This window comes from Oncorhynchus kisutch, unplaced genomic scaffold (genome assembly GCF_002021735.2).
Source record: "Oncorhynchus kisutch isolate 150728-3 unplaced genomic scaffold, Okis_V2 scaffold3917, whole genome shotgun sequence".
Lineage (NCBI taxonomy): Eukaryota > Metazoa > Chordata > Actinopteri > Salmoniformes > Salmonidae > Oncorhynchus > Oncorhynchus kisutch.
This window is the reverse complement of record NW_022265862.1, coordinates 182,159-206,881: the sequence shown is the minus strand read 5'-3', so window position 1 is coordinate 206,881 and position 24,723 is coordinate 182,159. Positions and strand designations below refer to the sequence as shown.

Here is a 24,723-nt window from a genome sequence, read left to right as displayed (position 1 = left end):
GGTCCTGGGAGTTGAACCAACAGAGGACCACCATGTTATGTGTGGGTGGTCCTGGGAGTTGAACCAACACTGTGTTATGGGAGTTGAACCCACAGAGGACCACTGTGTTATATTTGGGTGGTCCTGGGAGTTGAACCAACAGAGGACCACCATGTTATGTGTGGATGGTCCTGGGAGTTGAACCAACACCATGTTATGTTTGGGTGGTCCTGGGTGGTTATGAACCAACTGAACCAACTGAGGACCACCATGTTATGGTGGTTATGAACCAACAGAGGACCACCATGTTATGGTGGTTATGAACCAACAGAGGACCACCATGTTATGTTTGGATGGTCCTGGGAGTTGAACCAACAGAGGACCACCATGTTATGGTGGTTATGAACCAACAGAGGACCACCATGTTATGGTGGTTATGAACCAACAGAGGACCACCATGTTATGGTGGTTATGTCCCAACTGAGGACCACCATGTTATGGTGGTTATGAACCAACTGAGGACCACCATGTTATGGTGGTTATGAACCAACTGAGGACCACCATGTTATGGTGGTTATGAACCAACAGAGGACCACCATGTTATGGTGGTTATGAACCAACAGAGGACCACCATGTTATGGTGGTTATGAACCAACAGAGGACCACCATGTTATGGTGGTTATGAACCAACAGAGGACCACCATGTTATGTTTGGGTGGTCCTGGGAGTTGAACCAACAGAGGACCACTGTGTTTTGGATGGTCCTGGGAGTTGAACCAACTGAGGACCACCATGTTATGTTTGGATGGTCCTGGGAGTTGAACCAACACCATGTTATGTTTGGATGGTCCTGGGAGTTGAACCAACTGAGGACCACCATGTTATGTTTGGATGGTCCTGGGAGTTGAACCAACTGAGGACCACCATGTTATGTTTGGATGGTCCTGGGAGTTGAACCAACACCATGTTATGTTTGGATGGTCCTGGGAGTTGAACCAACTGAGGACCACCATGTTATGTTTGGATGGTCCTGGGAGTTGAACCAACTGAGGACCACCATGTTATGTTTGGATGGTCCTGGGAGTTGAACCAACAGAGGACCACTGTGTTATGTTTGGATGGTCCTGGGAGTTGAACCAACAGAGGACCACCATGTTATGTTTGGATGGTCCTGGGAGTTGAACCAACAGAGGACCACCATGTTATGTTTGGGTGGTCCTGGGAGTTGAACCAACAGAGGACCACCATGTTATGTTTGGATGGTCCTGGGAGTTGAACCAACAGAGGACCACCATGTTATGTGTGGGTGGTCCTGGGAGTTGAACCAACACTGTGTTATGTGTGGATGGTCCTGGGAGTTGAACCAACAGAGGACCACCATGTTATGTTTGGGTGGTCCTGGGAGTTGAACCAACACTGTGTTATGTGTGGATGGTCCTGGGAGTTGAACCAACAGAGGACCACTGTGTTATGTTTGGGTGGTCCTGGGAGTTGAACCAACAGAGGACCACTGTGTTATGTTTGGGTGGTCCTGGGAGTTGAACCAACAGAGGACCACTGTGTTATGTTTGGGTGGTACTGGGAGTTGAACCAACAGAGGACCACTGTGTTATGTTTGGGTGGTCCTGGGAGTTGAACCAACAGAGGACCACTGTGTTATGTTTGGGTGGTCCTGGGAGTTGAACCAACAGAGGACCACTGTGTTATGTTTGGGTCGTCCTGGGAGTTGAACCAACAGAGGACCACTGTGTTATGTTTGGGTGGTCCTGGGAGTTGAACCAACAGAGGACCACTGTGTTATGTTTGGGTGGTCCTGGGAGTTGAACCAACAGAGGACCACTGTGTTATGTTTGGGTGGTCCTGGGAGTTGAACCAACAGAGGACCACTGTGTTATGTTTGGGTGGTCCTGGGAGTTGAACCAACAGAGGACCACTGTGTTATGTTTGGGTGGTCCTGGGAGTTGAACCAACAGAGGACCACGGTGTTATGTTTGGGTGGTCCTGGGAGTTGAACCAACAGAGGACCACCATGTTATGTTTTGGTGGTCCTGGGAGTTGAACCAACAGAGGACCACCATGTTATGTTTGGATGGTCCTGGGAGTTGAACCAACTGAGGACCACCGTGTTATGTTTGGATGGTCCTGGGAGTTGAACCAACAGAGGACCACGGTGTTATGTTTGGGTGGTCCTGGGAGTTGAACCAACAGAGGACCACCATGTTATGTTTTGGTGGTCCTGGGAGTTGAACCAACAGAGGACCACCATGTTATGTTTGGATGGTCCTGGGAGTTGAACCAACTGAGGACCACTGTGTTATGTTTGGATGGTCCTGGGAGTTGAACCAACTGAGGACCACCGTGTTATGTTTGGATGGTCCTGGGAGTTGAACCAACTGAGGACCACCATGTTATGTTTGGATGGTCCTGGGAGTTGAACCAACAGAGGACCACCATGTTATGTGTGGGTGGTCCTGGGAGTTGAACCAACAGAGGACCACTGTGTGATGTTTGGATGGTCCTGGGAGTTGAACCAACTGAGGACCACTGTGTTATGTGTGGGTGGTCCTGGGAGTTCAACCAACAGAGGACCACTGTGTGATGTTTGGATGGTCCTGGGAGTTGAACCAACAGAGGACCACCATGTTATGTGTGGGTGGTCCTGGGAGTTGAACCAACTGAGGACCACCATGTTATGTGTGGGTGGTCCTGGGAGTTGAACCAACTGAGGACCACCGTGTTATGTTTGGATGGTCCTGGGAGTTGAACCAACTGAGGACCACCATGTTATGTTTGGGTGGTCCTGGGAGTTGAACCAACAGAGGACCACCATGTTATGTGTGGATGGTCCTGGGAGTTGAACCAACAGAGGACCACTGTGTTATGTGTGGATGGTCCTGGGAGTTGAACCAACAGAGGACCACCATGTTATGTGTGGATGGTCCTGGGAGTTGAACCAACAGAGGACCACCATGTTATGTGTGGGTGGTCCTGGGAGTTGAACCAACACTGTGTTATGTGTGGATGGTCCTGGGAGTTGAACCAACAGAGGACCACCATGTTATGTTTGGGTGGTCCTGGGAGTTGAACCAACACTGTGTTATGTGTGGATGGTCCTGGGAGTTGAACCAACAGAGGACCACCATGTTATGTTTGGATGGTCCTGGGAGTTGAACCAACAGAGGACCACCATGTTATGTGTGGATGGTCCTGGGAGTTGAACCAACAGAGGACCACTGTGTTATGTGTGGATGGTCCTGGGAGTTGAACCAACAGAGGACCACCATGTTATGTGTGGATGGTCCTGGGAGTTGAACCAACAGAGGACCACCATTTTAAGTGTGGGTGGTCCTGGGAGTTGAACCAACACTGTGTTATGTGTGGATGGTCCTGGGAGTTGAACCAACAGAGGACCACCATGTTATGTGTGGGTGGTCCTGGGAGTTTAACCAACACTGTGTTATGTGTGGATGGTCCTGGGAGTTGAACCAACACCATGTTATGTTTGGATGGTCCAGGGAGTTGAACCAACAGAGGACCACCATGTTATGTTTGGATGGTCCTGGGAGTTGAACCAACAGAGGACCACTGTGTTATGTTTTGATGGTCCTGGGAGTTGAACCAACAGAGGACCACCATGTTATGTTTGGATGGTCCTGGGAGTTGAACCAACAGAGGACCACCATGTTATGTTTGGGTGGTCCTGGGAGTTGAACCAACAGAGGACCGCCATGTTATGTTTGGATGGTCCTGGGAGTTGAACCAACAGAGGACCACCATGTTATGTGTGGATGGTCCTGGGAGTTGAACCAACAGAGGACCACCATGTTATGTGTGGATGGTCCTGGGAGTTGAACCAACAGAGGACCACTGTGTTATGTTTGGGTGGTCCTGGGAGTTGAACCCACAGAGGACCACTGTGTTATATTTGGGTGGTCCTGGGAGTTGAACCAACAGAGGACCACCATGTTATGTGTGGATGGTCCTGGGAGTTGAACCAACAGAGGACCACCATGTTATGTGTGGGTGGTCCTGGGAGTTGAACCAACACTGTGTTATGTGTGGATGGTCCTGGGAGTTGAACCAACAGAGGACCACCATGTTATGTGTGGGTGGTCCTGGGAGTTGAACCAACACTGTGTTATGTGTGGATGGTCCTGGGAGTTGAACCAACACTGTGTTATGTGTGGATGGTCCTGGGAGTTGAACCAACAGAGGACCACCATGTTATGTGTGGATGGTCCTGGGAGTTGAACCAACAGAGGACCACTGTGTTATGTTTGGGTGGTCCTGGGAGTTGAACCCACAGAGGACCACTGTGTTATATTTGGGTGGTCCTGGGAGTTGAACCAACAGAGGACCACCATGTTATGTGTGGATGGTCCTGGGAGTTGAACCAACACCATGTTATGTTTGGGTGGTCCTGGGAGTTGAACCAACTGAGGACCACCATGTTATGTTTGGATGGTCCTGGGAGTTGAACCAACAGAGGACCACCATGTTATGGTGGTTATGAACCAACAGAGGACCACCATGTTATGGTGGTTATGAACCAACAGAGGACCACCATGTTATGGTGGTTATGAACCAACAGAGGACCACCATGTTATGGTGGTTATGAACCAACTGAGGACCACCATGTTATGGTGGTTATGAACCAACTGAGGACCACCATGTTATGGTGGTTATGAACCAACTGAGGACCACCATGTTATGGTGGTTATGAGCCAACTGAGGACCACCATGTTATGGTGGTTATGAACCAACTGAGGACCACCATGTTATGGTGGTTATGAACCAACTGAGGACCACCATGTTATGGTGGTTATGAACCAACAGAGGACCACCATGTTATGGTGGTTATGAACCAACAGAGGACCACCATGTTATGGTGGTTATGAACCAACAGAGGACCACCATGTTATGGTGGTTATGAACCAACTGAGGACCACCATGTTATGGTGGTTATGAACCAACTGAGGACCACCATGTTATGGTGGTTATGAACCAACTGAGGACCACCATGTTATGGTGGTTATGAACCAACAGAGGACCACCATGTTATGGTGGTTATGAACCAACTGAGGACCACCATGTTATGGTGGTTATGAACCAACAGAGGACCACCATGTTATGGTGGTTATGAACCAACTGAGGACCACCATGTTATGGTGGTTATGAACCAACTGAGGACCACCATGTTATGGTGGTTATGAACCAACTGAGGACCACCATGTTATGGTGGTTATGAACCAACAGAGGACCACCATGTTATGGTGGTTATGAACCAACAGAGGACCACCATGTTATGTTTGGATGGTCCTGGGAGTTGAACCAACAGAGGACCACCATGTTATGGTGGTTATGAACCAACAGAGGACCACCATGTTATGGTGGTTATGAACCAACAGAGGACCACCATGTTATGGTGGTTATGTCCCAACTGAGGACCACCATGTTATGGTGGTTATGAACCAACTGAGGACCACCATGTTATGGTGGTTATGAACCAACTGAGGACCACCATGTTATGGTGGTTATGAACCAACAGAGGACCACCATGTTATGGTGGTTATGAACCAACAGAGGACCACCATGTTATGGTGGTTATGAACCAACAGAGGACCACCATGTTATGGTGGTTATGAACCAACAGAGGACCACCATGTTATGTTTGGGTGGTCCTGGGAGTTGAACCAACAGAGGACCACTGTGTTTTGTGTGGATGGTCCTGGGAGTTGAACCAACAGAGGACCACCATGTTATGTGTGGATGGTCCTGGGAGTTGAACCAACAGAGGACCACCATGTTATGTTTGGATGGTCCTGGGAGTTGAACCAACTGAGGACCACCATGTTATGTTTGGATGGTCCTGGGAGTTGAACCAACACCATGTTATGTTTGGATGGTCCTGGGAGTTGAACCAACTGAGGACCACCATGTTATGTTTGGATGGTCCTGGGAGTTGAACCAACTGAGGACCACCATGTTATGTTTGGATGGTCCTGGGAGTTGAACCAACACCATGTTATGTTTGGATGGTCCTGGGAGTTGAACCAACTGAGGACCACCATGTTATGTTTGGATGGTCCTGGGAGTTGAACCAACTGAGGACCACCGTGTTATGTTTGGATGGTCCTGGGAGTTGAACCAACAGAGGACCACTGTGTTATGTTTGGATGGTCCTGGGAGTTGAACCAACAGAGGACCACCATGTTATGTTTGGATGGTCCTGGGAGTTGAACCAACAGAGGACCACCATGTTATGTTTGGGTGGTCCTGGGAGTTGAACCAACAGAGGACCACCATGTTATGTTTGGATGGTCCTGGGAGTTGAACCAACAGAGGACCACCATGTTATGTGTGGGTGGTCCTGGGAGTTGAACCAACACTGTGTTATGGGAGTTGAACCCACAGAGGACCACTGTGTTATATTTGGGTGGTCCTGGGAGTTGAACCAACAGAGGACCACCATGTTATGTGTGGATGGTCCTGGGAGTTGAACCAACACCATGTTATGTTTGGGTGGTCCTGGGTGGTTATGAACCAACTGAACCAACTGAGGACCACCATGTTATGGTGGTTATGAACCAACAGAGGACCACCATGTTATGGTGGTTATGAACCAACAGAGGACCACCATGTTATGTTTGGATGGTCCTGGGAGTTGAACCAACAGAGGACCACCATGTTATGGTGGTTATGAACCAACAGAGGACCACCATGTTATGGTGGTTATGAACCAACAGAGGACCACCATGTTATGGTGGTTATGTCCCAACTGAGGACCACCATGTTATGGTGGTTATGAACCAACTGAGGACCACCATGTTATGGTGGTTATGAACCAACTGAGGACCACCATGTTATGGTGGTTATGAACCAACAGAGGACCACCATGTTATGGTGGTTATGAACCAACAGAGGACCACCATGTTATGGTGGTTATGAACCAACAGAGGACCACCATGTTATGGTGGTTATGAACCAACAGAGGACCACCATGTTATGTTTGGGTGGTCCTGGGAGTTGAACCAACAGAGGACCACTGTGTTTTGGATGGTCCTGGGAGTTGAACCAACTGAGGACCACCATGTTATGTTTGGATGGTCCTGGGAGTTGAACCAACACCATGTTATGTTTGGATGGTCCTGGGAGTTGAACCAACTGAGGACCACCATGTTATGTTTGGATGGTCCTGGGAGTTGAACCAACTGAGGACCACCATGTTATGTTTGGATGGTCCTGGGAGTTGAACCAACACCATGTTATGTTTGGATGGTCCTGGGAGTTGAACCAACTGAGGACCACCATGTTATGTTTGGATGGTCCTGGGAGTTGAACCAACTGAGGACCACCATGTTATGTTTGGATGGTCCTGGGAGTTGAACCAACAGAGGACCACTGTGTTATGTTTGGATGGTCCTGGGAGTTGAACCAACAGAGGACCACCATGTTATGTTTGGATGGTCCTGGGAGTTGAACCAACAGAGGACCACCATGTTATGTTTGGGTGGTCCTGGGAGTTGAACCAACAGAGGACCACCATGTTATGTTTGGATGGTCCTGGGAGTTGAACCAACAGAGGACCACCATGTTATGTGTGGGTGGTCCTGGGAGTTGAACCAACACTGTGTTATGTGTGGATGGTCCTGGGAGTTGAACCAACAGAGGACCACCATGTTATGTTTGGGTGGTCCTGGGAGTTGAACCAACACTGTGTTATGTGTGGATGGTCCTGGGAGTTGAACCAACAGAGGACCACCATGTTATGTTTGGATGGTCCTGGGAGTTGAACCAACAGAGGACCACCATGTTATGTGTGGATGGTCCTGGGAGTTGAACCAACAGAGGACCACTGTGTTATGTGTGGATGGTCCTGGGAGTTGAACCAACAGAGGACCACCATGTTATGTGTGGATGGTCCTGGGAGTTGAACCAACAGAGGACCACCATGTTATGTGTGGATGGTCCTGGGAGTTGAACCAACAGAGGACCACCATGTTATGTTTGGATGGTCCTGGGAGTTGAACCAACAGAGGACCACCATGTTATGTTTGGGTGGTCCTGGGAGTTGAACCAACACTGTGTTATGTGTGGATGGTCCTGGGAGTTGAACCAACAGAGGACCACCATGTTATGTTTGGGTGGTCCTGGGAGTTGAACCAACACTGTGTTATGTGTGGATGGTCCTGGGAGTTGAACCAACAGAGGACCACCATGTTATGTTTGGATGGTCCTGGGAGTTGAACCAACAGAGGACCACCATGTTATGTGTGGATGGTCCTGGGAGTTGAACCAACAGAGGACCACTGTGTTATGTGTGGATGGTCCTGGGAGTTGAACCAACAGAGGACCACCATGTTATGTGTGGATGGTCCTGGGAGTTGAACCAACAGAGGACCACCATGTTATGTGTGGGTGGTCCTGGGAGTTGAACCAACACTGTGTTATGTGTGGATGGTCCTGGGAGTTGAACCAACAGAGGACCACCATGTTATGTGTGGGTGGTCCTGGGAGTTGAACCAACACTGTGTTATGTGTGGATGGTCCTGGGAGTTGAACCAACACCATGTTATGTTTGGATGGTCCAGGGAGTTGAACCAACAGAGGACCACCATGTTATGGTGGTTATGAACCAACAGAGGACCACCATGTTATGTTTGGGTGGTCCTGGGAGTTGAACCAACAGAGGACCACTGTGTTTTGTGTGGATGGTCCTGGGAGTTGAACCAACAGAGGACCACCATGTTATGTGTGGATGGTCCTGGGAGTTGAACCAACAGAGGACCACCATGTTATGTTTGGATGGTCCTGGGAGTTGAACCAACTGAGGACCACCATGTTATGTTTGGATGGTCCTGGGAGTTGAACCAACACCATGTTATGTTTGGATGGTCCTGGGAGTTGAACCAACTGAGGACCACCATGTTATGTTTGGATGGTCCTGGGAGTTGAACCAACTGAGGACCACCATGTTATGTTTGGATGGTCCTGGGAGTTGAACCAACACCATGTTATGTTTGGATGGTCCTGGGAGTTGAACCAACTGAGGACCACCATGTTATGTTTGGATGGTCCTGGGAGTTGAACCAACTGAGGACCACCATGTTATGTTTGGATGGTCCTGGGAGTTGAACCAACAGAGGACCACTGTGTTATGTTTGGATGGTCCTGGGAGTTGAACCAACAGAGGACCACCATGTTATGTTTGGATGGTCCTGGGAGTTGAACCAACAGAGGACCACCATGTTATGTTTGGGTGGTCCTGGGAGTTGAACCAACAGAGGACCACCATGTTATGTTTGGATGGTCCTGGGAGTTGAACCAACAGAGGACCACCATGTTATGTGTGGGTGGTCCTGGGAGTTGAACCAACACTGTGTTATGTGTGGATGGTCCTGGGAGTTGAACCAACAGAGGACCACCATGTTATGTTTGGGTGGTCCTGGGAGTTGAACCAACACTGTGTTATGTGTGGATGGTCCTGGGAGTTGAACCAACAGAGGACCACCATGTTATGTTTGGATGGTCCTGGGAGTTGAACCAACAGAGGACCACCATGTTATGTGTGGATGGTCCTGGGAGTTGAACCAACAGAGGACCACTGTGTTATGTGTGGATGGTCCTGGGAGTTGAACCAACAGAGGACCACCATGTTATGTGTGGATGGTCCTGGGAGTTGAACCAACAGAGGACCACCATGTTATGTTTGGATGGTCCTGGGAGTTGAACCAACAGAGGACCACCATGTTATGTTTGGGTGGTCCTGGGAGTTGAACCAACAGAGGACCACCATGTTATGTGTGGATGGTCCTGGGAGTTGAACCAACAGAGGACCACCATGTTATGTGTGGGTGGTCCTGGGAGTTGAACCAACACTGTGTTATGTGTGGATGGTCCTGGGAGTTGAACCAACAGAGGACCACCATGTTATGTTTGGGTGGTCCTGGGAGTTGAACCAACACTGTGTTATGTGTGGATGGTCCTGGGAGTTGAACCAACAGAGGACCACCATGTTATGTTTGGATGGTCCTGGGAGTTGAACCAACAGAGGACCACCATGTTATGTGTGGATGGTCCTGGGAGTTGAACCAACAGAGGACCACTGTGTTATGTGTGGATGGTCCTGGGAGTTGAACCAACAGAGGACCACCATGTTATGTGTGGATGGTCCTGGGAGTTGAACCAACAGAGGACCACCATGTTATGTGTGGGTGGTCCTGGGAGTTGAACCAACACTGTGTTATGTGTGGATGGTCCTGGGAGTTGAACCAACAGAGGACCACCATGTTATGTGTGGGTGGTCCTGGGAGTTGAACCAACACTGTGTTATGTGTGGATGGTCCTGGGAGTTGAACCAACACCATGTTATGTTTGGATGGTCCAGGGAGTTGAACCAACAGAGGACCACCATGTTATGTTTGGATGGTCCTGGGAGTTGAACCAACAGAGGACCACTGTGTTATGTTTTGATGGTCCTGGGAGTTGAACCAACAGAGGACCACCATGTTATGTTTGGATGGTCCTGGGAGTTGAACCAACAGAGGACCACCATGTTATGTTTGGGTGGTCCTGGGAGTTGAACCAACAGAGGACCACCATGTTATGTTTGGATGGTCCTGGGATTTGAACCAACAGAGGACCACCATGTTATGTGTGGATGGTCCTGGGAGTTGAACCAACAGAGGACCACTGTGTTATGTGTGGATGGTCCTGGGAGTTGAACCAACAGAGGACCACCATGTTATGTGTGGATGGTCCTGGGAGTTGAACCAACAGAGGACCACCATGTTATGTGTGGGTGGTCCTGGGAGTTGAACCAACACTGTGTTATGTGTGGATGGTCCTGGGAGTTGAACCAACAGAGGACCACCATGTTATGTTTGGGTGGTCCTGGGAGTTGAACCAACACTGTGTTATGTGTGGATGGTCCTGGGAGTTGAACCAACAGAGGACCACCATGTTATGTTTGGATGGTCCTGGGAGTTGAACCAACAGAGGACCACCATGTTATGTGTGGATGGTCCTGGGAGTTGAACCAACAGAGGACCACTGTGTTATGTGTGGATGGTCCTGGGAGTTGAACCAACAGAGGACCACCATGTTATGTGTGGATGGTCCTGGGAGTTGAACCAACAGAGGACCACCATGTTATGTGTGGGTGGTCCTGGGAGTTGAACCAACACTGTGTTATGTGTGGATGGTCCTGGGAGTTGAACCAACAGAGGACCACCATCTTATGTGTGGGTGGTCCTGGGAGTTGAACCAACACTGTGTTATGTGTGGATGGTCCTGGGAGTTGAACCAACACTGTGTTATGTGTGGATGGTCCTGGGAGTTGAACCAACAGAGGACCACCATGTTATGTGTGGATGGTCCTGGGAGTTGAACCAACAGAGGACCACTGTGTTATGTTTGGGTGGTCCTGGGAGTTGAACCCACAGAGGACCACTGTGTTATATTTGGGTGGTCCTGGGAGTTGAACCAACAGAGGACCACCATGTTATGTGTGGATGGTCCTGGGAGTTGAACCAACAGAGGACCACCATGTTATGTGTGGATGGTCCTGGGAGTTGAACCAACAGAGGACCACCATGTTATGTGTGGGTGGTCCTGGGAGTTGAACCAACACTGTGTTATGTGTGGATGGTCCTGGGAGTTGAACCAACAGAGGACCACCATGTTATGTGTGGGTGGTCCTGGGAGTTGAACCAACACTGTGTTATGTGTGGATGGTCCTGGGAGTTGAACCAACACTGTGTTATGTGTGGATGGTCCTGGGAGTTGAACCAACAGAGGACCACCATGTTATGTGTGGATGGTCCTGGGAGTTGAACCAACAGAGGACCACTGTGTTATGTTTGGGTGGTCCTGGGAGTTGAACCCACAGAGGACCACTGTGTTATATTTGGGTGGTCCTGGGAGTTGAACCAACAGAGGACCACCATGTTATGTGTGGATGGTCCTGGGAGTTGAACCAACACCATGTTATGTTTGGTTGGTCCTGGGAGTTGAACCAACAGAGGACCACCATGTTATGTGTGGATGGTCCTGGGAATTGAACCAACAGAGGACCACCATGTTATGTGTGGGTGGTCCTGGGAGTTGAACCAACACTGTGTTATGTGTGGATGGTCCTGGGAGTTGAACCAACAGAGGACCACCATGTTATGTGTGGGTGGTCCTGGGAGTTGAACCAACACTGTGTTATGTGTGGATGGTCCTGGGAGTTGAACCAACACCATGTTATGTTTGGATGGTCCAGGGAGTTGAACCAACAGAGGACCACCATGTTATGTTTGGATGGTCCTGGGAGTTGAACCAACAGAGGACCACTGTGTTATGTTTTGATGGTCCTGGGAGTTGAACCAACAGAGGACCACCATGTTATGTTTGGATGGTCCTGGGAGTTGAACCAACAGAGGACCACCATGTTATGTTTGGGTGGTCCTGGGAGTTGAACCAACAGAGGACCACCATGTTATGTTTGGATGGTCCTGGGATTTGAACCAACAGAGGACCACCATGTTATGTGTGGATGGTCCTGGGAGTTGAACCAATAGAGGACCACTGTGTTATGTGTGGATGGTCCTGGGAGTTGAACCAACAGAGGACCACCATGTTATGTGTGGATGGTCCTGGGAGTTGAACCAACAGAGGACCACCATGTTATGTGTGGGTGGTCCTGGGAGTTGAACCAACACTGTGTTATGTGTGGATGGTCCTGGGAGTTGAACCAACAGAGGACCACCATGTTATGTTTGGGTGGTCCTGGGAGTTGAACCAACACTGTGTTATGTGTGGATGGTCCTGGGAGTTGAACCAACAGAGGACCACCATGTTATGTTTGGATGGTCCTGGGAGTTGAACCAACAGAGGACCACCATGTTATGTGTGGATGGTCCTGGGAGTTGAACCAACAGAGGACCACTGTGTTATGTGTGGATGGTCCTGGGAGTTGAACCAACAGAGGACCACCATGTTATGTGTGGATGGTCCTGGGAGTTGAACCAACAGAGGACCACCATGTTATGTGTGGGTGGTCCTGGGAGTTGAACCAACACTGTGTTATGTGTGGATGGTCCTGGGAGTTGAACCAACAGAGGACCACCATCTTATGTGTGGGTGGTCCTGGGAGTTGAACCAACACTGTGTTATGTGTGGATGGTCCTGGGAGTTGAACCAACACTGTGTTATGTGTGGATGGTCCTGGGAGTTGAACCAACAGAGGACCACCATGTTATGTGTGGATGGTCCTGGGAGTTGAACCAACAGAGGACCACTGTGTTATGTTTGGGTGGTCCTGGGAGTTGAACCCACAGAGGACCACTGTGTTATATTTGGGTGGTCCTGGGAGTTGAACCAACAGAGGACCACCATGTTATGTGTGGATGGTCCTGGGAGTTGAACCAACAGAGGACCACCATGTTATGTGTGGATGGTCCTGGGAGTTGAACCAACAGAGGACCACCATGTTATGTGTGGGTGGTCCTGGGAGTTGAACCAACACTGTGTTATGTGTGGATGGTCCTGGGAGTTGAACCAACAGAGGACCACCATGTTATGTGTGGGTGGTCCTGGGAGTTGAACCAACACTGTGTTATGTGTGGATGGTCCTGGGAGTTGAACCAACACTGTGTTATGTGTGGATGGTCCTGGGAGTTGAACCAACAGAGGACCACCATGTTATGTGTGGATGGTCCTGGGAGTTGAACCAACAGAGGACCACTGTGTTATGTTTGGGTGGTCCTGGGAGTTGAACCCACAGAGGACCACTGTGTTATATTTGGGTGGTCCTGGGAGTTGAACCAACAGAGGACCACCATGTTATGTGTGGATGGTCCTGGGAGTTGAACCAACACCATGTTATGTTTGGGTGGTCCTGGGAGTTGAACCAACTGAGGACCACCATGTTATGTTTGGATGGTCCTGGGAGTTGAACCAACAGAGGACCACCATGTTATGGTGGTTATGAACCAACAGAGGACCACCATGTTATGGTGGTTATGAACCAACAGAGGACCACCATGTTATGGTGGTTATGTCCCAACTGAGGACCACCATGTTATGGTGGTTATGAACCAACTGAGGACCACCATGTTATGGTGGTTATGAACCAACTGAGGACCACCATGTTATGGTGGTTATGAACCAACTGAGGACCACCATGTTATGGTGGTTATGAACCAACTGAGGACCACCATGTTATGGTGGTTATGAACCAACAGAGGACCACCATGTTATGTGTGGATGGTCCTGGGAGTTGAACCAACACCATGTTATGTTTGGATGGTCCTGGGAGTTGAACCAACTGAGGACCCACATGTTATGGTGGTTATGAACCAACAGAGGACCACCATGGTATGGTGGTTATGAACCAACAGAGGACCACTGTGTTATGGTGGTTATGAACCAACAGAGGACCACCATGGTTGAATTGAATAATTTATTGTGTGTTCTATTTCCTGCAGCTGTGGGTAATCCCCAGCCTATTGGGCAGCTCTGTGCTGCACTTCCTGTCTGAGGACCAATGGGAGCGCGTCTCAGCCTGGCTCTATGGGGCGGGGCTCACCTCCCTCTTCCTCATCTCGACATCTCATCTCGTTCCACACGGTGACCTGGAAGAAAAGCCACCTACGGTACACACACACAGTCACGCACACAAACACATTTTATTTCTCTCTCCCTCTCCCACCCTCTCCCCCCTCTCCCTCTTCCTCTATCCCTCTCCCCCTCTCCCTCTCTCTCCCTCCCCCTCTCTCTCTCCCCCTCTCTCCCACCTCTCCCCCCTCTCTCTCTCTCCCTCCCTCCCATTCTATGGGTCTGGTGTTATAACAGGGTTATTCTATGGGTCTGGTGTAAAGATATTATCATGTTATAACAGGGTTATTCTATGGGTCTGATGTTATAACAGGGTTATTCTATGGGTCTGGTGTTATAACAGCGTTATTCTATGGGTCTGGTGTTATAACAGGGTTATTCTATGGGTCTGATGTTATAACAGGGTTATTCTATGGGTCTGGTGTTATAACAGGGTTATTCTATGGGTCTGGTGTTATAACAGGTTTATTCTATGGGTCTGATGTTATAACAGGGTTATTCTATGGGTCTGGTGTTATAACAGGGTTATTCTATGGGTCTGGTGTTATAACAGGGTTATTCTATGGGTCTGATGTTATAACAGGGTTATTCTATGGGTCTGGTGTTATAACAGGGTTATTCTATGGGTCTGGTGTTATAACAGGGTTATTCTATGTGTCTGGTGTTATAACAGGGTTATTCTATGGGTCTGATGTTATAACAGGGTTATTCTATGGGTCTGATGTTATAACAGGGTTATTCTATGGGTCTGGTGTTATAACAGGGCTGTTCTATGGGTCTGATGTTATAACAGGGTTGTTCTATGGGTCTGATGTTATAACAGGGTTGTAGTGTATACCGTGGATCGTTGTTTCCACATTTTTATTTAACCTTTATTTAACGAGGCAAGTCAGTTAAGAATAAATTCTAATTTACAATGACGGGGAACAGTGGGTTAACTGCCCTGTTCAGGGGAACAGTGGGTTAACTGCCTACCGGGGAACAGTGGGTTAACTGCCTTGTTCAGGGGAACAGTGGGTTAACTGCCTACCGGGGAACAGTGGGTTAACTGCCTTGTTCAGGGGAACAGTGGGTTAACTGCCTACCGGGGAACAGTGGGTTAACTGCCCTGTTCAGGGGAACAGTGGGTTAACTGCCTACCGGGGAACAGTGGGTTAACTGCCTTGTTCAGAGGAACAGTGGGTTAACTGCCTACCGATGAACAGTGGGTTAACTGCCCTGTACAGGGGAACAGTGGGTTAACTGCCTTGTTCAGGGGAACAGTGGGTTAACTGCCTACCGGGGAACAGTGGGTTAACTGCCTTGTTCAGGGGAACAATGGGTTAACTGCCTACCGGGGAACAGTGGGTTAACTGCCTTGTTCAGGGGAACAGTGGGTTAACTGCCTACCGGGGAACAGTGGGTTAACTGCCTACCGGGGAACAGTGGGTTAACTGACTACCGGGGAACAGTGGGTTAACTGCCTACCGGGGAACAGTGGGTTAACTGCCCTGTTCAGGGGAACAGTGGGTTAACTGCCTACCGGGGAACAGTGGGTTAACTGCCTTGTTCAGGGGAACAGTGGGTTAACTGCCTACCGGGGAACAGTGGGTTAACTGCCTACCGGGGAACAGTGGGTTAACTGCCTACCGGGGAACAGTGGGTTAACTGCCTACCGGGGAACAGTGGGTTAACTGCCTACCGGGGAACAGTGGGTTAACTGCCTACCGGGGAACAGTGGGTTAACTGCCTACAGGGGAACAGTGGGTTAACTGCCTACAGGGGAACAGTGGGTTAACTGCCCACCTGTCTATAAGGTTAGTGATAGGTAGTGTATATGATTAATGACAGCAGGTTGTATAATCAGGCTACCTGCCCACCTGTCTATAAGGTTAGGGATAGGTAGTGATAGGTAGTGTATAGGATTAATGACAGCAGTATGTATAATCAGGCTACCTGCCCACCTGTCTATAAGGTTAGTGATAGGTAGTGTATATGATTAATGACAGCAGGTTGTATAATCAGGCTACCTGCCCACCTGTGTATAAGGTAAGGGATAGGTAGTGTATATGATTAATGACAGCAGGTTGTATAATCAGGCTACCTGCCCACCTGTCTATAAGGTTAGGGATAGGTAGTGATAGGTAGTGTATATGATTAATGACAGCAGGTTGTATATCAGGCTACCTGCCCACCTGTCTATAAGGTTAGTGATAGGTAGTGTATATGATTAATGACAGCAGGTTGTATAATCAGGCTACCTGCCCACCTGTCTATAAGGTTAGTGATAGGTAGTGTATATGATTAAGGGCAGCAGGTTGTATAATCAGGCTACCTGCCCACCTGTCTATAAGGTTAGGGATAGGTAGTGATAGGTAGTGTATATGATTAATGACAGCAGGTTGTATATCAGGCTACCTGCCCACCTGTCTATAAGGTTAGTGATAGGTAGTGTATATGATTAATGACAGCAGGTTGTATAATCAGGCTACCTGCCCACCTGTCTATAAGGTTAGGGATAGGTAGTGTATATGATTAATGACAGCAGGTTGTATAATCAGGCTACCTGCCCACCTGTCTATAAGGTTAGGGATAGGTAGTGATAGGTAGTGTATATGATTAATGACAGCAGGTTGTATAATCAGGCTACCTGCCCACCTGTCTATAAGGTTAGGGATAGGTAGTGATAGGTAGTGTATATGATTAATGGCAGCAGGTTGTATAATCAGGCTACCTGCCCACCTGTCTATAAGGTTAGTGATAGGTAGTGTATATGATTAATGACAGCAGGTTGTATAATCAGGCTACCTGCCCACCTGTCTATAAGGTTAGTGATAGGTAGTGTATATGATTAATGACAGCAGGTTGTATAATCAGGCTACCTGCCCACCTGTCTATAAGGTTAGTGATAGGTAGTGTATATGATTAAGGGCAGCAGGTTGTATAATCAGGCTACCTGCCCACCTGTCTATAAGGTAGGGATAGGTAGTGATAGGTAGTGTATATGATTAATGACAGCAGGTTGTATAATCAGGCTACCTGCCCACCTGTCTATAAGGTTAGGGATAGGTAGGGATAGGTAGTGTATATGATTAATGACAGCAGGTTGTATAATCAGGCTACCTGCCCACCTGTCTATAAGGTTAGTGATAGGTAGGGATAGGTAGTGTATATGATTAATGACAGCAGGTTGTATAATCAGGCTACCTGCCCACCTGTCTATAAGGTTAGTGATAGGTAGTGTATATGATTAATGACAGCAGGTTGTATAATCAGGCTACCTGCCCACCTGTCTATAAAGTTAGTGATAGGTAGTGTATATGATTAAGGGCAGCAGGTTGTATAATCAGGCTACCTGCCCACCTGTCTATAAGGTTAGTGATAGGTAGTGTATATGATTAATGACAGCAGGTTGTATAATCAGGCTACCTGCCCACCTGTCTATAAAGTTAGTGATAGGTAGTGTATATGATTAAGGGCAGCAGGTTGTATAATCAGGCTACCTGCCCACCTGTCTATAAGGTTAGTGATAGGTAGTGTATATGATTAAGGGCAGCAGGTTGTATAATCAGGCTACCTGCCCACCTGTCTATAAGGTTAGTGATAGGTAGTGTATATGATTAAGGGCAGCAGGTTGTATAATCAGGCTACCTGCCCACCTGTCTATAAGGTTAGTGATAGGTAGTGTATATGATTAATGACAGCAGGTTGTATAATCAGGCTACCTGCCCACCTGTCTATAAGGTTAGGGATAGGTAGTGTATATGATTAAGGGCAGCAGGTTGTATAATCAGGCTACCTGCCCACCTGTCTATAAGGTTAGGGATAGGTAGTGATAGGTAGTGTATATGATTAATGACAGCAGGTTGTATAATCAGGCTACCTGCCCACCTGTCTATAAGGTTAGGGATAGGTAGTGTATATGATTAAGGGCAGCAGGTTGTATAATCAGGCTACCTGCCCACCTGTCTATAAGGTTAGGGATAGGTAGTGATAGGTAGTGTATATGATTAAGGGCAGCAGGTTGTATAATCAGGCTACCTGCCCACCTGTCTATAAGGTTAGTGATAGGTAGTGTATATGATTAATGACAGCAGGTTGTATAATCAGGCTACCTGCCCACCTGTCTATAAGGTTAGTGATAGGTAGTGTATATGATTAAGGGCAGCAGGTTGTATAATCAGGCTACCTGCCCACCTGTCTATAAGGTTAGTGATAGGTAGTGTATATGATTAAGGGCAGCAGGTTGTATAATCAGGCTACCTGCCCACCTGTCTATAAAGTTAGTGATAGGTAGTGTATATGATTAATGACAGCAGGTTGTATAATCAGGCTACCTGCCCACCTGTCTATAAGGTTAGTGATAGGTAGTGTATATGATTAATGACAGCAGGTTGTATAATCAGGCTACCTGCCCACCTGTCTATAAGGTTAGTGATAGGTAGTGTATATGATTAAGGGCAGCAGGTTGTATAATCAGGCTACCTGCCCACCTGTCTATAAGGTAGGGATAGGTAGTGATAGGTAGTGTATATGATTAATGACAGCAGGTTGTATAATCAGGCTACCTGCCCACCTGTCTATAAGGTTAGGGATAGGTAGGGATAGGTAGTGTATATGATTAATGACAGCAGGTTGTATAATCAGGCTACCTGCCCACCTGTCTATAAGGTTAGTGATAGGTAGGGATAGGTAGTGTATATGATTAATGACAGCAGGTTGTATAATCAGGCTACCTGCCCACCTGTCTATAAGGTTAGTGATAGGTAGTGTATATGATTAATGACAGCAGGTTGTATAATCAGGCTACCTGCCCACCTGTCTATAAAGTTAGTGATAGGTAGTGTATATGATTAAGGGCAGCAGGTTGTATAATCAGGCTACCTGCCCACCTGTCTATAAGGTTAGTGATAGGTAGTGTATATGATTAATGACAGCAGGTTGTATAATCAGGCTACCTGCCCACCTGTCTATAAAGTTAGTGATAGGTAGTGTATATGATTAAGGGCAGCAGGTTGTATAATCAGGCTACCTGCCCACCTGTCTATAAGGTTAGTGATAGGTAGTGTATATGATTAATGACAGCAGGTTGTATAATCAGGCTACCTGCCCACCTGTCTATAAGGTTAGTGATAGGTAGTGTATATGATTAATGACAGCAGGTTGTATAATCAGGCTACCTGCCCACCTGTCTATAAGGTTAGTGATAGGTAGTGATAGGTAGTGTATATGATTAAGGGCAGCAGGTTGTATAATCAGGCTACCTGCCCACCTGTCTATAAGGTTAGGGATAGGTAGTGATAGGTAGTGTATATGATTAAGGGCAGCAGGTTGTATAATCAGGCTACCTGCCCACCTGTCTATAAGGTTAGTGATAGGTAGTGTATATGATTAATGACAGCAGGTTGTATAATCAGGCTACCTGCCCACCTGTCTATAAGGTTAGTGATAGGTAGTGTATATGATTAATGACAGCAGTATGTATAATCATGTTCTGTATCTCTCCAGGTCTGTGGAGCACTGTTTCCACATGTGTGACAGAATGGTGATCTATTTCTTCATAGCAGCCTCCTACGCCCCCTGGTGAGTCGGAGGTGCTACTGCAGCCTCATTGTCTAACTAGACTACACTACTGTCTCTATAGACTACACTACTGTTTCTATAGACTACACTACTGTCTCTATAGACTACACTACTGTCTCTATAACTACACTACTGTCTCTATACCTAGACTACACTACTGTCTCTATAACTACACTACTGTCTCTATACCTAGACTACACTACTGTCTCTATAGACTACACTACTGTCTCTATAACTAGACTACTGTCTCTATAACTAGACTACACTACTGTCTATATAACTAGACTACACTACTGTCTCTATAACTAAACTACACTACTGTCTCTATAACTAGACTACTGTCTCTATAACTAGACTACACTACTGTCTCTATAACTAGACTACACTACTGTCTCTATAACTAGACTACACTACTGTCTATATAGACTACACTACTGTCTCTATAACTAGACTACACTACGGACTCTATAACTAGACTACACTACTGTCTCTATAACTACACTACACTACTGTCTCTATAACTAGACTACTGTCTCTATAACTAGACTACACTACTGTCTCTATAGACTACACTACTGTTTCTATAGACTACACTACTGTCTCTATAACTAGACTACACTACTGTCTCTATAACTACACTACTGTCTCTATAACTAGACTACACTACTGTCTCTATAACTAGACTACACTACTGTCTATATAGACTACACTACTGTCTCTATAACTAGACTACACTACTGACTCTATAACTAGACTACACTACTGTCTCTATAACTACACTACTGTCTATATAACTAGGCTACACTACTGTCTATATAGACTACACTACTGTCTCTATAACTAGACTACACTACTGACTCTATAACTAGACTACACTACTGTCTCTATAACTAGACTACTGTCTCTATAACTAGACTACACTACTGTCTCTATAACTAGACTACACTACTGTCTCTATAACTATACTACTGTCTCTGTAACTACACTACTGTATCTATAACTATACTACTGTCTCTATAACTAGACTACACTACTGTCTCTATAACTAGACTACACTACTGTCTCTATAACTAGACTACACTACTGTCTCTATAACTACACTACTGTCTCTATAACTAGACTACACTACTGTCTCTATAACTACACTACTGTCTCTATAACTAGAAAAACATATGTGTTATGACTTTACACCCCCTGCTATATTGTGGATAAAGAGTTACCTGACTACAGCATCATATACTGGACTACACTAGTATGGACTACAGCATCATATACTGGACTACACTAGTCTGGACTACAGCATCATATACTGGACTACACTAGTATGGACTACACTATTCTGGACTACAGCATCATATACTGGACTACACTAGTCTGGACTACAACATCATATACTGGACTACACTAGTATGGACTACACTATTCTGGACTACAGCATCATATACTGGACTACACTAGTCTGGACTACAGCATCATATACTGGACTACACTAGTATGGACTACACTATTCTGGACTACAGCATCATATACTTGACTACACTAGTATGGACTACACTATTCTGGACTACAGCATCATATACTGGACTACACTATTATGGACTACACTATTCTGGACTACAGGATCATATACTGGACTACACTAGTCTGGACTACAGCATCATATACTGGACTACACTAGTATGGACTACAGCATCATATACTGGACTACACTATTCTGGACTACAGCATCATATACTGGACTACACTAGTATGGACTACACTATTCTGGACTACAGCATCATATACTGGACTACACTAGTCTGGACTACACTATTCTGGACTACAGCATCATATACTGGACTACACTAGTCTGGACTACAACATCATATACTGGACTACACTAGTATGGACTACACTAGTCTGGACTACAGCATCATATACTGGACTACACTAGTATGGACTACAGCATCATATACTGGACTACACTAGTATGGACTACAGCATCATATACTGGACTACACTAGTATTGACTACAGCATCATATACTGGACTACACTAGTATGGACTACAGCATCATATACTGGACTACACTAGTATGGACTACAGCATCATATACTGGACTACACTAGTATGGACTACAGCATCATATACTGGACTACACTAGTATGGACTACAGCATCATATACTGGACTACACTAGTATGGACTACAGCATCATATACTGGACTACACTAGTCTGGACTACAGCATCATATACTGGACTACACTAGCCTGGACTACAGCATCATATACTGGACTACACTAGTCTGGACTACAGCATCATAGTCTGGACTACAGCATCATAGTCTGGACTACACTAGTCTGGACTACAGCATCATAGTCTGGACTACACTAGTCTGGACTACAGCATCATAGTCTGGACTACAGCATCATAGTCTGGACTACACTAGTCTGGACTACACTAGTCTGGACTACACTAGTCTGGACTACAGCATCATAGTCTGGACTACACTAGTCTGGACTACACTAGTCTGGACTACACTAGTCTGGACTACAGCATCATAGTCTGTACTACACTAGTCTGGACTACACTAGTCTGGACTACACTAGTCTGGACTACATCATCATATACTGGACTACACTAGTCTGGACTACAGCATCATAGTCTGGACTACAGCATCATAGTCTGGACTACACTAGTCTGGACTACACTAGTCTGGACTACACTAGTCTGGACTACAACATCATAGTCTGTACTACACTAGTCTGGACTACACTAGTCTGGACTACACTAGTCTGGACTACATCATCATATACTGGACTACACTAGTCTGGACTACACTCGTCTGGACTACAGCATCATAGTCTGGACTATACTAGCTCAGTTTGCTGAACTTGTGAACACGACGCCCTTGTTTTGTGTGTAGTCTGTTTTAAAGTGATGTGATATGTACCACGATGCCCTTGTTTTGTGTGTCGTCTGTTTTAAAGTGATGTGACATGTACCATGATTACTATCCAGGTTGAACCTGCGGGAGCTGGGACCCTGGACCTGTCACATGAGGTGGTTGGTCTGGGTGATGGCCTCTGTCGGAACCACATACGTCTTCTTCTTCCACGAGAGGTGAGGTGGTTATGGGGGGAGGCATCTACGAGAGGTGAGGTGGTTATGGGGGGGGGCATCTACGAGAGGTGAGGTGGTTATGGGGGGGGGGGACATCTACGAGAAGTGAGGTGGTTATGGGGGGGGGTCTTCTACGAGAGATAACGTGGTTATGGGGGGGGTCTTCTTCTACGAGAGGTAACGTGGTTATGGGGGGGGGTCTTCTTCTACGAGAGGTAACGTGGTTATGGGGGGGGGCTTCTACGAGAGGTAACGTGGTTATGGGGGGGGACTTCTACGAGAGGTAACGTGGTTATGGGGGGGTGTCTTCTACGAGAGGTAACGTGGTTATGGGGGGGGGCTTCTACGAGAGGTAACGTGGTTATGGGGGGGGGTCTTCTTCTACGAGAGGTAATGTGGTTATGGGGGGGGTGTCTTCTTCTACGAGAGGTAACGTGGTTATGGGGGGGGGGGTCTTCTTCTACGAGAGGTAACGTGGTTATGGGGGGGCCTTCTACGAGAGGTAACGTGGTTATGGGGGGGCTTCTACGAGAGGTAACGTGGTTATGGGGGGTCTTCTTCTACGAGAGGTAACGTGGTTATGGGGGGGCATCTACGAGAGGTAACGTGGTTATGGGGGGGCATCTACGAGAGGTAACGTGGTTATGGGGGGGTCTTCTTCTACGAGAGGTAACGTGGTTATGGGGGGGTGTCTTCTACGAGAGGTAACGTGGTTATGGGGGGGGTCTTCTTCTACGAGAGGTAACGTGGTTATGGGGGGTCTTCTACGAGAGGTAACGTGGTTAAGGGGGGGGGGGTCTTCTACGAGAGGTAACGTGGTTATGGGGGGTCTTCTTCTACGAGAGGTAACGTGGTTATGGGGGGGTCTTCTTCTACGAGAGGTAACGTGGTTATGGGGGGTCTTCTACGAGAGGTAACGTGGTTATGGGGGGGTCTTCTTCTACGAGAGGTAACGTGGTTATGGGGGGTCTTCTTCTATGAGAGGTAACGTGGTTATGGGGGGGTCTTCTTCTACGAGAGGTAATGTGGTTATGGGGGGGGTCTTCTTCTACGAGAGGTAACGTGGTTATGGGGGGGGGCATCTACAAGAGGTAACGTGGTTATGGGGGGGTCTTCTTCTACGAGAGGTAATGTGGTTATGGGGGGGGGGGGTCTTCTTCTACGAGAGGTAACGTGGTTATGGGGGGGGTCTTCTACGAGAGGTAACGTGGTTATGGGGTCTTCTTCTACGAGAGGTAATGTGGTTATGGGGGGGGGGCTTCTACGAGAGGTAACGTGGTTATGGGGGGGTCTTCTACGAGAGTTAACGTGGTTATGGGGGGGGGAGTCTTCTTCTATGAGAGGTAACGTGGTTATGGGGGGGTCTTCTTCTACGAGAGGTAACGTGGTTATGGGGGGGTCTTCTACGATAGGTAACATGGTTATGGGGGGGGTCTTCTACGAGAGGTAACGTGGTTATGGGGGGTGTCTTCTTCTACG

General features: G+C 47.4%; 1 protein-coding gene across 1 annotated transcript in view; it reads left to right on the top strand.

The window, feature by feature from the left end:
• Positions 1-24,723, top strand: part of LOC116372101 (monocyte to macrophage differentiation factor 2-like) — a 66,718-nt gene that overhangs the window by 24,459 nt on the left and 17,536 nt on the right. Inside the window, 4 exon segments of the mRNA XM_031821190.1 lie at positions 14,451-14,579; positions 14,581-14,618; positions 20,068-20,142; positions 23,143-23,244. Coding sequence (XP_031677050.1) covers positions 14,451-14,579; positions 14,581-14,618; positions 20,068-20,142; positions 23,143-23,244 — 344 coding nt within the window.